The sequence below is a fragment of the Bison bison genome, unplaced genomic scaffold (genome assembly GCF_000754665.1).
Source record: "Bison bison bison isolate TAMUID 2011002044 unplaced genomic scaffold, Bison_UMD1.0 scf7180017864298, whole genome shotgun sequence".
NCBI classification, from domain to species: Eukaryota; Metazoa; Chordata; class Mammalia; order Artiodactyla; family Bovidae; genus Bison; species Bison bison.
Window position 1 is genome coordinate 187,203 of NW_011494870.1, and position 14,890 is coordinate 202,092.

General features: G+C 33.6%; 1 protein-coding gene across 1 annotated transcript in view; it reads left to right on the plus strand.

Annotated features, from left to right (window-relative positions):
- The window catches only part of LOC104996790 (vacuolar protein sorting-associated protein 13A-like), a 207,917-nt gene that overhangs the window by 169,642 nt on the left and 23,385 nt on the right, over positions 1-14,890 (plus strand). Inside the window, exon 54 of the mRNA XM_010851154.1 lies at positions 4,693-4,807. Within this exon, the coding sequence (XP_010849456.1) occupies positions 4,693-4,807 (115 nt within the window). The remainder of the gene's footprint in view (positions 1-4,692; positions 4,808-14,890) is intronic.

Sequence of the window (14,890 nt, forward strand, 5' to 3'; positions counted from 1 at the left end):
AACTTATATGCAGATTAACATCATGAGAAACACTGGGCTGAATGAAGCACAAGCTGGAATCAATATTGCTGTGAGAAATCTCAATAACCTCAGATATGTAGATGACACCACCCTTATGGCAGAAAGTGAAGAAGAACTAAAGAGCCTCTTGATGAAAGTGCAAGAGGAGAGTGGAGAAGTTGGCTTAAAGCTCAACATTCAGAAAACTAAGATCATGGCATCTGGTCCCTTCATTTCATGGGAAATAGATGGGGAAACAGTGGAAACAGTGTCAGACTTTATTTTTCTGGGCTCCAAAATCACTGCAGATGGTGGTTGCAGCCATGAAATTAAAAGACACTTACTCCTTGGAAGGAAAGTTATGACCAACCTAGATAGCATATTCAGAAGCAGAGACATTACTTGGCAACAAAGTTTCGTCTAGTCAAGGCTATGGTTTTTCCTGTGGTCATGTATGGATGTGAGAGTTGGACTGTAAAGAAAGCTGAGCGCCGAGAATTGATGCTTTTGAACTGTGGTGTTGGAGAAGACTCTTGAGAGTCCCTTGGACTGAAAGGAGATCCAATCAGTCCATCCTAAAGGAAATCAATCCTAAATATTCATTGGAAGGACTGATGTTGAAGCTGAAACTCCAGTACTTTGGCCACCTGATGTGGAGAGCTGACTCATTTGAAAAGACCCTGATTCTGGGAAAGATTTGAAGGGGGAAGGAGAAGGAGACGCAACAGGATGAGATGGTTGGATGGCATCCCCGATTCAAAGGACATGAGTTTGAGTAAACTCTGGGAGTTGGTGATGGACAGAGAGGCCTGGTGTGCTACAGTCCATGGGGTCACAAAGAGTCAGACATGACTGAGTGACTGAACTGAACTAAACTGGAGACCAGATACTATAAAACTCTTAGAGGAAAACATAGGCAGAATACTCTGACATAATTTGCAGCAAGAGCTTTTTTGATCCACCTCCTAGAGTAATGAAAATTAAAATAAAAACAAAAGTAAACAAATGGGACCTAATTAAACTTAAAAGCTTTTGCACAGCAAAGGAAACCGTAAACAAAACAAAAAGACCACCCTGAGAGTGGGCAAAAATATTTGCAAACAAAGCAACTGACAACAGATGGGTGAAGTTCCTCTTCGCTTTCTGCCATAAGGGTGGTGTCATCTGCATATCTGAGGTTATTGATATTTATCCCGGCAATCTTGATTCCAGCTTGTGCTTCATCCAGTCAAGGATTTTTCATGATATACTCCTGCTTTATTGAAAATGCCAAGCCTTTGACTGTATGGATCACAACAAACTGTGGAAAATTCTGAAAGAGATGGGAATACCAGACCACCTGAGCTGTCTCCTGAGAAATCTGTATGCAGGTCAAGAAGCAACACTTAGAACTGGATATGAAACAACAGACTGGTTCTAAATTGGGAAAGGAGTATGTCAAGGCTGTATATTGTCATCCTGCTTATTTGAAGCCTCGCCTGGAGAATTTTCAGCATTGCTTTGCTAGCATGTGAAATGAATGCAGTTGTGCAGTAGTTTCAACATTCTTTGGCATTGCCTTTCTTTGATGGAAAAGACCTTGATGCTGGGAGGGACTGGGGGCAGAAGGAGAAGGGGACGACAGAGGATGAGATGGCTGGATGGCATCACCAACTCAATGGACATGAGTTTGAGTAAACTCCAGGAGTTAGTGATGGACAGGGAGGCGTGGAGTGCTGCCATTCATGGGGTTGTAAAGAGTCAAACATGACTGAGTGACTGAACTGACTGAACTGAACTTCTTTGGGATCGGAATGAAAACTGACAGTGGATTAATATCCAAAATATACAGACAGCTCATGCAGATCAATAGCAAAGACACAACCCAATCAAAAAATGTGTGAAAGACCTAAACAGACATTTCTCAAAAGAAGACATACTGATGGCTAAAAAAGCACATGGAAAGATGCCAGTATCACTGATTATTAATGCTAGATAAATGCAGATCAGAATGGCCTTCATCAATATAATCTACAGACAATAAATGCTGGAGAGGGTGTGGAGAAAAGCGAACCTTCCTACAAGTTGGTGACAATATAAATTAGTACAACCACTATGGAGAACAATATGGGAGTTCCTTAAAAAACTAAAAATAGAGCTAGTGTATGATACAACAGTCCCACTCAAGGGCATTTATATCTGGAGAAAACCATAATTCCAAAAGATACATGCCCCCCCAAGTGTTCACTGCAGCACTGTTTACAGTAGCCAGGATATGGAAGCAACCTAAATGTCCATCAACAGATGAATGAATAAAGAAGATGTGGTACAGATATACAATGGAATATTACTAGCCATAAAAAAGAATAAAATAATGCCATTTGCAGTGATATGGATGAAGCTAGAGATTGTCAGAATGAGTGAAGTAAGTCAAAGACAAATATATGATATTGCGTACGTGTGGAATCTACAAAAATGGTATGAATGAACTTATCTACAAAGCATAAATAGTTAGAAATGTAGGAAACAAACTGGTTACCAGGGGTAAGGGAACGAGAAAATGAAAGTCGCTCAGTCGTGTCCAACTCTTTGCGACCCCGTGCACTATATACAGTCCATGGAATTCTCCAGGCCAGAATACTGGAGTGGGTAGCCTATCCCTTTTCCAGGGGATCTTCCCAACCCAGCGATGGAACCCAGGTCTCCTGCATTGCAGGTGGATTCTTCACCAGCTGAACCACCAGGGAAGCCCATGAATACTGGAATGGGTAACCTATCCCTTTTCCAGAGGATCGTCCCAACCCAGAAATCGAACTGGGGTCTCCTGCTTTACAGGCGGATTCTTTACCATCTGAGATACGAAGGAAGCCAAGGGGTAGGGAAGGGAGGGATAAATTGGAAGATTGGGTTTGACATATACACACTATTATATATAAAATAGATAATAGTAAGGACCTACTATATAGCACAGGGAACTCTACTCAGTACTCTGTAACGGCCTATATGGAGAAAGAATCTAAAAAAGAATGGATGTAGGTGTATGTGTAAATGATTCACTTTGCTGTACACCTGAAACTAATACAACTGTGTAAATCATCTGTATTCTAATAGAAATTAATTCTAAGTAAAATGTCCTTCTTTGTGTCTAACAGGAATTTTTTAAGTCTAATTGTTTCTGATTTAGTAGAGCCATTTCTTTTTTTTTTTTTTTTTGTCTCCTAGTAGAGCCATTTCAGCTCTCTTTTGGTTATTATTTACATTGTATATGTTTTTCCATCCTTTTACTTTAAATTTATGTGTGTCTTTGACTCTAAAATGAGCCTCTTATGGGCAGCATATAATTGGATCACATTTTTTATCCATTCTGCCAGTTTTTGCTTTTACCTGGAGAATTGATCCATATGTATATGTTTATACTATGGATTCATTCAGTTCAGTTCAGTTCAGTCGCTCAGTCGTGTCCGACTCTTTGCAACCTCATGAATCAATTGCAGCACGCCAGGCCTCCCTGTCCATCGCCAACTCTCGGAGTTCACTCAAACTCACGTCCATCGACTTGGTGATGCCATCCAGCCATCTCATCCTCTGTTGTCCCCTTCTCCTTCTGACCCCAATCCCTCCCAGCATCAGGGGCTTTTCCAATGAGTCAACTCTTCGCATGAGGTGGCCAAAGTATTGGAGTTTCAGCTTCAACATCAGTCCTTCCAATGAACACCCAGGACTGATCTCCTTTAAGGTGGACTGGTTGGATCTCCTTGCAGTCCAAGGGACTCTCAAGATTCTTCTCCAACACCACAGTTCAAAAGCATCAATTCTTCAGCGCTCAGCTTTCTTCACAGTCCAACTCTCATATCCATACATGACTACTGGATACATTACATGCTCTTAATATTTATTGAATGGGTGAACATTTGTTGAATGTATGAATGATCAAATAAGTGAGTCAATCTCATGTAGGTCCATACAGTCAAAAATATTAGCATATTACCAAATTCAGCAATGTGTGTGTTTCAAACAGTACATATCAAGCCTCAGAAAGGAATGTGAAGGTATTTGAACATTAGAAAATCATGTAATGTGACTTAAAACATGAATAGATTGAAGGAGATAAACTGTAGAATTACAGCAATGACCTGGGGAAAATTCTCTATTTAAAATCCATTGCTCATTCAAGATTTCAGTAACAGTGGCCAAAAACAAACTGTTAGTGAACTAAAAGTAGAAATTAATTTACTTGGCTTCACAAGAAGTGCCTTAAAAAAAAAAGTTGCTGATATCTATACTTCATGAAGAACTCTTAGAAGCTTTCTTTTTAAAGGTTAGAAACAAGAGAAGGGTGCTTGAACGCCATCTTTAGCATTGTGTTGGAGAAGCTAATAATGCAATATAGTAGTGCAATATAGTAGGAAATAGGAAAAGCAAAAGAAATTAAAAGTCTTAAATCGGAAGAGAAAAAGCAGTACTCATATGCTGATTCTCTGATTCTTGTCTACAAAGAAAATCCAAGAGAATCTATAAAAAAAACTTCTTTACAGTTCTACATTTTTCTAGAAAACTTACACTGTTTGTGTCAGAAGACAGGTTTTAAAACAGAGAAGTGAGGTAATAGTCTCATTTTGTCCAAAAGATCTTTTTTAGTATTAACAGTTACATTTTAAAGTATACTAGGAGTTTTTGAGTAATTTTAAAGTCAAGTTATACATTTTCCTCTAGAGCTACAGAGACCTCTGATGAAGTGGAGAGTCTGCGACCCCCTAGATTCTTTAATGAAGATGGAGTTATCAGACCTTACAGATTGAGGGATGGTACTGGAAATCAAATGTTACAGGTGGGTGAAGAAATAACTTATTAATTAAAATTAATTTAGTCATCAGTGTTTTTTTTTAGGTAGCTATATATTGCTTTAAATATGTATTAGGATATTTGGGCTTTTATACTTCTGCTTAATTTAATTTAAAGTTTCTTAAATTTACTTAGGTTTTAAATGTGCTATAAGATTTTTTTTTTCTTTTTTACAGGCATCAAAAAGTTTGATATGAAAACAGTTAATGCATGACTTTGCAAGTGAAAGCCAACAATAGATTTTAGTCTTAAAATTTACAAACTACATAACAGCTGTTTCAGTATTTTGAATGCAAAGAAAAGCTTTTATATTGGTAACATTTTGTATAGAATTTTTAGCAGATCTGATCTTTTTATAGGATATTCTTAGTCCTGTACTGGATTTGCTAGATTTGTTGAAAGCCATTGTGCCTTATGTTCCTTCATAGTTGATGGTGTTTATTTACTCAGTTAGACCATTTCTGTTTAGGGTACTTCCTTCAAACCATTAATATTCCAGATATAATCCTCCTGTCCAGTTAGACAATATACGGAAAAAAATCATGACTACTGCTATTGTGAATTCTTGGGTTCTCCTTTTCTTTTGAAGTTGTTTAAATGGCCATGACTCTTCTTCCTGCTCTGTGTTTGTATGGTCTGTTTAAAACCCTGTGAAATTAATAAGCAATTCACATGAAAACCAGCATCTTTTAGTAAGGAAATTTAGCTTTTGGAGCAATAGTAAGTTTGAAGGTGGAGTATTTTATCTGTTTATATAGCTTTTACTTTGTAAATTGGACCTTTTAAAATCTGGATTATGCTGTAGATAACATTCACAAGAGGATATACCAATTTAAAGTCATTTCTGTGGTTTAGATATGGAATCGTAAATTAAATGATTTATTTTAAAACAAGGAGTCATTCTGTTGTACAGACTTGAAAATATTCATAGTAATAATACATTGTGGGGAGATACAGTCTTTCCTCTATAGCTTTGATATTTTAAATATTACTATGTTTAAAGTGATAAGGGTAAAGATTTCAAATTTTAATATTTTACCCACTACATGCCCAGTATATAATTTTGCATTAAATGTGCTTCCATAAACTATAAGCAATGGGTTAATATATGACATTTAGTTATGTGGTTTTACATTGTGTTTACATTGTGTTAAAATGCTTTTAAAGCATCAAAATAATTGCATATTGGGATAAAACTGGCAATCTACTGAGAGAGCATGTTCTAAATAGCATGTTGACAGACTGTATAAGGACAGTATATCATTCCTTGGAAATGTAGAAATCCCCCATAGTTAGACAATTGAAACATACATACCTATTCAGTACCTGCCTTCCCTTATTAGAACATAATTAACATATTATTAATTCATTTTACTATACTGAATAGTTAATATTCAGTGAAGAGAATTTAGAGTGGTGAAGAAAGTTTAGACATACATCCTCATTATTAGGGAACAGATGACAAGGAAGCCATGAGATACCAAAAGTTTCTCGTGGTTGATTTCTTGATTTCAGTAATAAATAAGTTTGTCCTACACTTTTTTCCATTGATTGTTTTTGAAAGCTTTAAAGTTTGGGATTTAAGGCCATGACTATTGACTGTATTTTTAAACATGCCTATTATTTTCAGAGGGGCAGTCTTAGTATTAATTGCTGAAAGAGCTGTTTAAATGACTAAAAATTCACAATCCTTGTCAGCCATTACTTATTTTTCAGCAAGTGCAATAAGTACTGTATTAGTCTGAATACCTATAGGAATTCACCAGATGTTTTAGGATGTTGTGTTTGGCATTATTCCCTCACAGGTGTAAGAAGTGGGTTGTTGCTTTAGTGGTAACAGTGATTTTTGAATTAAAACTTTATTATTAGCAAACACTAAAATATATAAATACCAGTACTGTTGCAAAGAAGTAGGTGACACATAATCAGTATTTCAAATCTCATCTACCTCAATTTAACCTAAGTGATTTAATAACAATGCCCTTAGAAAATATTTAGTACTTTCAGATGTTTGTCCTTTTATTTTCTAACTTTCTAAAAAGGGTGCTCTGTTTTTACTAAATTATATGTGCCTATGTTTGATAACTAAATATGAGATACACTCTGATTGTATATCTTTCTGTCTAGAAAGTGAAACATTATTATAGTACTTCCTAGTAGTCTATTAAAGTTGCCTACTAGAGAAAGAAAATATTTCTAACACAGTCATGGAATAATTTACTGATATCATCAAGTTATTTTATACATTAAATGTGCCAACCAGTGGAGTTTAGTTAAATCTATTAGATTATGAAATATAATATCCATAATTACTACCCCACTTAGAGCTGAAGTCTTCAAAATTATTGACTTCTTGACCATTTCATAATTGTACATGTTTTCCAAGCAGTTTGCCATACTTAACTAACCTTTGTGCTTCTTTTTTTCTTTACCATGCTTACAGAAAATTCAGGTCTACAGGGAGTGGATTGTGACTCACAGTAGAAGTAGTGATGATAATGATGACGATGATTAGATTCTGAAATGTTAAAATCTATATGTTCTTTGACATTTTATTTGGGATGTTTCATTTAACATGTTTTGTATGATTACTACCATAATACCTGTATGTCCATTTTTAGAGAGATAAAAGTATTTTTTCCTTTTAAAATGTTTTTCTGTTTTCACAAACAAAAATTACTGCATTAAACACAAAAAAATATATTTTACAGCCAAAGTAGGGCATGCCATATATGACAGCATTTGCTTGTATGTATTTTATAGCTTTGCAATAACAGTTTGTCTTTAAGATTTAAAGTTAGACAATTTTTTTTAATGTTCATTAGTTTCATTTTAAATTATCTGCTTATTTGTTAGCAAAATGCTGTTTTTAATGTTCTCTGTAGATTTTCTGGGCTGTATTATAATGTCATTGAGTTTTGAAAAAAAGAAAAAGAATAGTAGCCAGTCAATAATTTATACTTATTCAGCATTTCACAAGTATTTTGTCAAATTTCTTTTAATAATAATAAACTTCTGTAACTTGAAGCAATACAAATTTGTTGTTCTATTCCAAAATCTAATAGGTTTAACTACTATTATAAGAAACATTCATGATTTGTTTTAAGGTTATACAGTGAAATAATTTATAGTCTGAGAGTGAAAAATATGTTGTTTGGTTCTCCTTATAATTTCATTTTATTATGTATAGGTTTTGTGAAACTGAAAAAAGTTGGTTTTACAGTCATTATATTTTAACTTACATATCCATGTGCTATATTCTTATTGTAAAATGTTATGAATTAACTCAGGACATTAGAAGAATTTTTATAGTAAGCATAGATATGTTTTTCTTTTGGGTAATATTGGAAAAATGTCATAATCTATGTTTCTGAAAGATCTATAAGGAAATCTGTTTTATGTTTTTTGTGCCGAAGGCTTTCTTTTTAATATCAACCTAGATGAAAATTTCTGTTCTGTCTTTCTGTTATACCAGATGTACTTAAAAAGCACATCGTTCTAATGTATATCTGTCATTGTATATCTGTCTAGAAAGTAGCACATTATTATAATGCTTCCTAGTTTTTAATATTCATTAAATAACTGAGTATTTAATGTACATCAGTTAATGACTGTTAATAGTATGATGTATAATCGCTTATGACTGCTCTGCATTTGGATCAAGAGGAACATTTACTTTATGTTAAGCATTTTGCTTATAATAAACATATCAGATTGTAGTAGATAATTGCCATAATTGTTCAGCTTTTGGTTTATTCAGCCAATAATTAATTGAATCTCTTCTGATTCTTAGGTTTATCAAGATTTTATCTCTATAAATTATTATTCCCTATTCTTAGGAAATGGCTATTTCAAATTTTTAATACTGAGGTTACCAAAAAAAGAAGCTAAAAATTTAGCTCTTGAAATTGTACCTGCCTAGCATTGACTCAAATTAAGTAGAAATCAAGGTTATGTATGCTAGGACTAAGAAATATGTGACTGTCAAAGAATTTACTTACTGTTTTCCTCAAAATATTATATTCTTATCTTTTAAAATAAGTAAATAAATTAAAACACTGACCATTAAAGTAGTCACTACTGGAATCAGAGACAATTTGTATTTGTCAGCATCCACTGCTTTCTTACCCTTGGTCAAAATCAAAGCCTGCTGCTTCTCCTGGAAGCTGAAAGAGTCTGTTGTTATGTATGGTGTGTGCCTGAGGAAGGAAGGGTCTGCTAATTTCTTTGTTGACTTCTTAGATCGCGGCTTTGCTAATAAGCATGAGGCCTTTCTAAAGGGGAGAATGCTAAACTGCCTATTTGCAAGACATTTACAACTGAGTTTCCTTTGATTGGTCTGTGACACTTAATTCTGTGTTACAGATTTCATAAAGGTCCATAAGAATTTATCTGGAGAAAGTTCTGGATATTTTAGCAGTGCCTTACCATATTAATGAAAACTGGAGGTAGAATTACATTTATTTAAGATTTCCTGAATAGTAAAGAGATTTAAAATAATATTTTAAATTAACTTGTACATTTTGTTCATGTGGCCTTAGGGATTCATCCTTAAGGTTTTAGCCCTTGAAAGTGACATATATTCTTTTAACAGTATAATTGCCCTTGTTCTGTTTCTGTTTTCTTGTCCCAGTGAAATAATCTTTTCAAACTTCTCTGCTGACAGGTATTAATTATTTTTCTAGTTTTAAAAATACATTTATTGTTACTTTTATTTGAGAAAAACTCAAGACTGAGGATTGCTGTATGGTTTCTTGATGGAGATATAGGACCTTGACAAAAATATCTTCTTATTCCTCATCAAATATATAGAAAATGAGTTCAATTTTGGGATTTTAAATAAAATGAACAGTTATTTTGTTGATTAGTGGCTTTATAATTAATTAGAACTTTAAAACTGAGAGTTTCCATCTAATAAAGTCTAGTTAGAAAGCTGAGTTTGAAAGATTGACTATGTAATACCATACCTTTCCATATCCTTTAACTTTATTTATATTTTAAATTTCTGTGCAGTCATTGCTTATGTATAGAACAGGAGTTGGAGGGTTCTTCTGTCTTCTTCCTGAAGGGAATAATCATTCATTCTCTATTTCCTTGGTGTCTACTTGACATTTGAATAGCATAGTGAAAACTGACAGGAAGAGAAATCTATAAAAATCCTGAATTTGTGAATACCTATTACCATGGATAAATAATCTGATTATAAGAACCTGTAAATGAAATTATTTAGTGTTCACATTGGTATAGATATAACAAATGAAGTCCCAAATAATATTACTGACTTTGAATATTCCTTATTTAAAAAGGAAGTTGAAATTTTCAGTTTGCTCCTGTTTTTAAAATGATCAGAATTTTATAAATTTTACCTTCTGAAATTGTTCAAAATACATATATCATTGTGCAGTGTTGAGTGTTGACTTTAAGGTCACATTATGAAAATTTACAGATGGAGCCATGTTAGATCTGTGACTAGGACATCAAAGTGCAACATGAAATATGAGCTGCTGTAGTACTTTGTCTGATTTACATCCTATGGTGAAATTTTGTATTATACTCTCCTGTAGTGATGGGAGGAGGACCAGAAACAACCATCCCAACTGTTGTTGATTATTTTTCTACTGTACCTTCAAGCCTCAGCTTTTTGTTTTACAGGTCTCCTTGCATATTAATAGTTTATTATAAAAGTCCAAAATATTAAAGATCCTGTAGGGTCTAAACAAGATGCACAGATTGTTCATTTAGGTCAAATAATAATTATGATGGATATGTAAAAAGAATGTTAGTTTTATTTATTATTCTATCCCTACACCTTTGAAATAAATGGAGATCAATTAAAATGTATAGGTCATTAATTTAATTTTTAATTTCAGTGGATGAATATACAGATTTATGAAGTGCAGTGAGTACAAAGCATACTATACAAAACATTATAGAAAGTCCTGAATCAAAGAAGAATGAAATACATTATTTCAAGTAACAGAGACCATGATGGGGGAGCTAATTAGAAAAATTTATAATGGTCATATGTAGACACTTATGACGTGGTCTGTCTTAATGTGATAAACCATTTTTATGTCTATATTTATCTCTCAATCAGTATGATAAATTTAACAGTTTATTTCATATCAACCAATATATAGGAATAGTGTACCTCCAAGTATCAGCTTTAAAAGTTTAATAATTTTGTAAAACTGGTTTTTAATGTACCCTTCTTCATTGCATATATATACTCTATACAGTGAAATGGTAACAGATATCTACTAAGTGTGCATTATGCTATTTATCTGAATCTTAGAGATCCTTAATTATTTGAGCATTTATAATATAGTCATTTTGTTTTTATCACCAGATAATCAGGATAGTATATATAATTCTTAATTGGGAATGCTGTGGTTTTCTACTATAAGTTATCATTTATGAATAACTTGTTACATATATTATGTCTACAAAGATTTTTCTAATGTATTCAGTAGAACTTGGAGTTTCTTTGAATTAAAAGAATTTATAGAGACTCACACTCCCTGGAAAAAGGTAATTCCCTTTTGTGAATCACTGATTTACATTGGTTCTCAATCTACAATTTCAGTATTTTATAGAAGATGTGAAATTTTTCAAAAACTAGATTATTTCTTCATTGTTAAAGTAATATATGCTCAGTAAAGAAAAATAGGAATAGAAAAGAAAAAATTACCCTATCTCCCCACTATTTATTATAGTGAATTTCACTTTAAAATTTTATATATTAGTTATGATTCAAATATATAAATTTCTGTTACATATTTTTATTTTATTGTAAATTTTTATAAATTGAATCACTTTTTAAAGAATTATTTTTAATTTCTAAAGATAAAAAAAGTGATTCATTCCATCCCCAATGTAGGAAACCTGGTCTTTATTTCTACAATACATTATAGCCAGCAGAACTTTTCTATATTTTTATAGCTGATGTAGAAGATTTTTCTTTTTGTTTATTGATAATCTCATAGATTATTTTATATTTTTTGTTGTTTTTTTTGAAGCTTTTTCTTTTTCATTGAAAGTATTTTTACCTTTTGACTCTGCCTTTTAAAAAAAATTATCCCTTAAATAAATCTTCTTCTCTGAAAATTCAATTATGTATTTACGTGTATATATGATCCTTATGATTTTCATTATGTATGAATATTGACAGCTATGTTGTCCCATGGAGTTACTAATTTTCAACCATTTCAGACATTTAAAAATTTTTTCTATGTTGTCTTTGAATCTCTTTTATCTCTTATAAAGATATCATAGTTGCCATTATATAAGTTGTTGTAGAAGGGAGGCTGTTTTTGTTTGTTGTATATTTCTTTTCTTTCAGAAATTACAGATGTTTATAAGTAGCTACAAACACTGCCTTAATAGCAATTGGAAGACAACTGCCCTCAGCTGATGTGGTCTTTCCCTTTACTTCGGGAGGAGAATTACAACTGATCTGGAAAAAAGGGCTTATCGTAGGCAGTCAGATACCAGAGTAGTGCTGAACATTCTTCCTGACTTCATCTGAAATTTTGAGTAAGTGGACAAGAACTAGGAGATAAAGGACCATTGGATCTTACGCTTCATTTTTAACTCTTCCTCTCCAGAATCTTATTTCTGAATGGGATGAGAAAACTGAAGAGAGCCAAATTCTGTTCTCAAGGCAAATTAAAGTTAGCATCTCAGATAAGGCAGATCCCCTGAAAAGATGATGACCTGTCCATTTGGATACAGTCCTCATATTTCATTTGTTAGTTGATAGAACTCTCTTGGAGAGTCTTTGACACATCATTTTTGAAAGCTTATTCTTTTGAACATTTAATAGTGAACCCCACTAACATATTTTGGGCTAGTGGAGTAACTCACCCCACTTAGAACATTCCAGAATTACATGAAAATATTGTGTGAACAGGACTTTGAAATTACGTCTTTTTCTGGAGGTGATGGTTTCACTGAGGGGAGGTTCCAGTTTCCTTATTCCAGTGTACAATGGATTTTTAGATTATTTTTTAATCCAATAATTGAAATGAGGCTAATTTGATTACTAAATCATTTTCAAAAGTTTGTCATCATTTCATCCCATAAATTAAAATAACTTATCAGTATAGCAATTTGTATTTGTGTGGGCTTGACAGTTTGCAAAGCTATTTAACATACATGATCATTCAGTCTTCACAAGTTAGGAAAACAGCTCAGCTTGCTGAAGTGATATGTGCTAAATCACTCATCCCATAAATTTATAAATATATTAAGGAAGGATAAATATTATTAAAATAGGAAATGTAGCACATTTAACTTTAAAAGAAATAGAAGTGTTATGCTTAAATAGGTTCAACTTGAGTCTTGTTTTTGCTTACCAAGGGTATGCAAATAGTTAAATTTCTACATTAAGTCCTAGTTGAAAAGGTTGCTGCTGCTGCTAAGTCACTTCAGTCATGTCCGACTCTGTGCGACCCCATGGACTGCAGCCTACCAGGCTTCTCCGTCCATAGGATTCTCCAGGCAAGAACACTGGAGTGGGTTGCCATTTCCTCCTCCAATGCATGAAAGTGGAAAATGAAAGTGAAGTCTCTCAGTCGTGTCTGACTTTGGCAACCCCATGGACTGCAGCCTACCAGGCTCCTCCATCCATGGGATTTTCCGGGCAACAGTACTGGAGTGGGGTGCCATTCTTAGTCTTATTATCTTCCAAACAGATAATTATCCCTGGGTATTATTTGAAATTGAAGCATTATAAGAGGCATGACACAGCTTGTGGACTATCTGAGTCCATATTTCAATGAGCTGTTAAAATGGGATCCTACTGCATCTACTGGAATACATGCAGTTCTTCTATGTGAACACATTTTTGTAGTAAAAATACTTGGAGGTGCAGTAGTACAATATGGCTCAGTGCCTGGATTCTGGAACTATGTAAACCTGAATTCAGTACCGGTCTTTTGTTTTTACTAGCTTTATAGTCTTTTATTCTAGTCTGATCTTATATTCTAGACTATAAAATGGAGATCATTGTACTAACAGTACCTGGGTACATAATACCTTGATGGTATTGCTAGGATTAAAAGTTAGGTCATGTATATGATTATTAGTACAGTCTCTAATAGGAACTCATTGTTATATTTTCATTATTCTAGATGAATAATAATTTTATGCTAGTTCTTGGTCATCATTTTTCCTCATTTGTCTCCTCTTGGCCAAAATTATCACTAAATTTTGCCCTTTTTTTCTTTTAAGGTTAATAGAATAGTTAGAATGTAGTGACAATTTCCACACATTAATTGTATGGAAACAATAAAACCTCAGTAATTTGGACTGATCTGATTATTTTAATATTTTGAAAGGTTACTGTTTTCAAGTTTATATAGTGTCATGGGTCAGTAAATGTTTATATAGTGTCATGAGTCAATAAATGTTGTTCAGTAGAGGTTCTGCTGGAAATGCATTAGAAAAACTTTTGTAACTATCCACTTACACAAGCCACTTTGTCTGGCTATACTTCTAGATTGCATTAGGTCTGTTGATTAATAGTCTTCTGTTCTCAGTGCACATAATCATGAGCTATTTCTGTCCTTTCTCCAGACTGTTTTAGTTGAACCAGTAGGTAACAATTCACATTTCTTAAGATAATACTTTCTTCTGTTTGAAAAGTCAACTGTTATGCTCAGCTGTGTAAGGTGTTAGCATGGTTTATACTTTGGCTGACAGTCAAAATACCCTGTTTGCATGGGAGGAGACAAAGATACGGGGGGAGTGGATTAAACAAAGCCTAAGCCTCTTGAGAAATTTGTATGCAGGTCAGGAAGCAACAGTTAGAACTGGACATGGAACAACAGACTGGTTCCAAATAGGAAAAGGAGTACGTCAAGGCTGTATATTGTCACCCTGTTTATTTAACTTATATGCAGAGTACATTATGAGAAATGCTGGACTGGAAGAAGCACAAGCTGGAATCAAGATTGCCGGGAGAAATATCAATAACCTCAGATATGCAGATGACACCACCCTTATGGAAGAAAGTGAAGAGGAACTAAAAAGCCTCTTGATGAAGGTGAAAGAGGAGAGTGAAAAA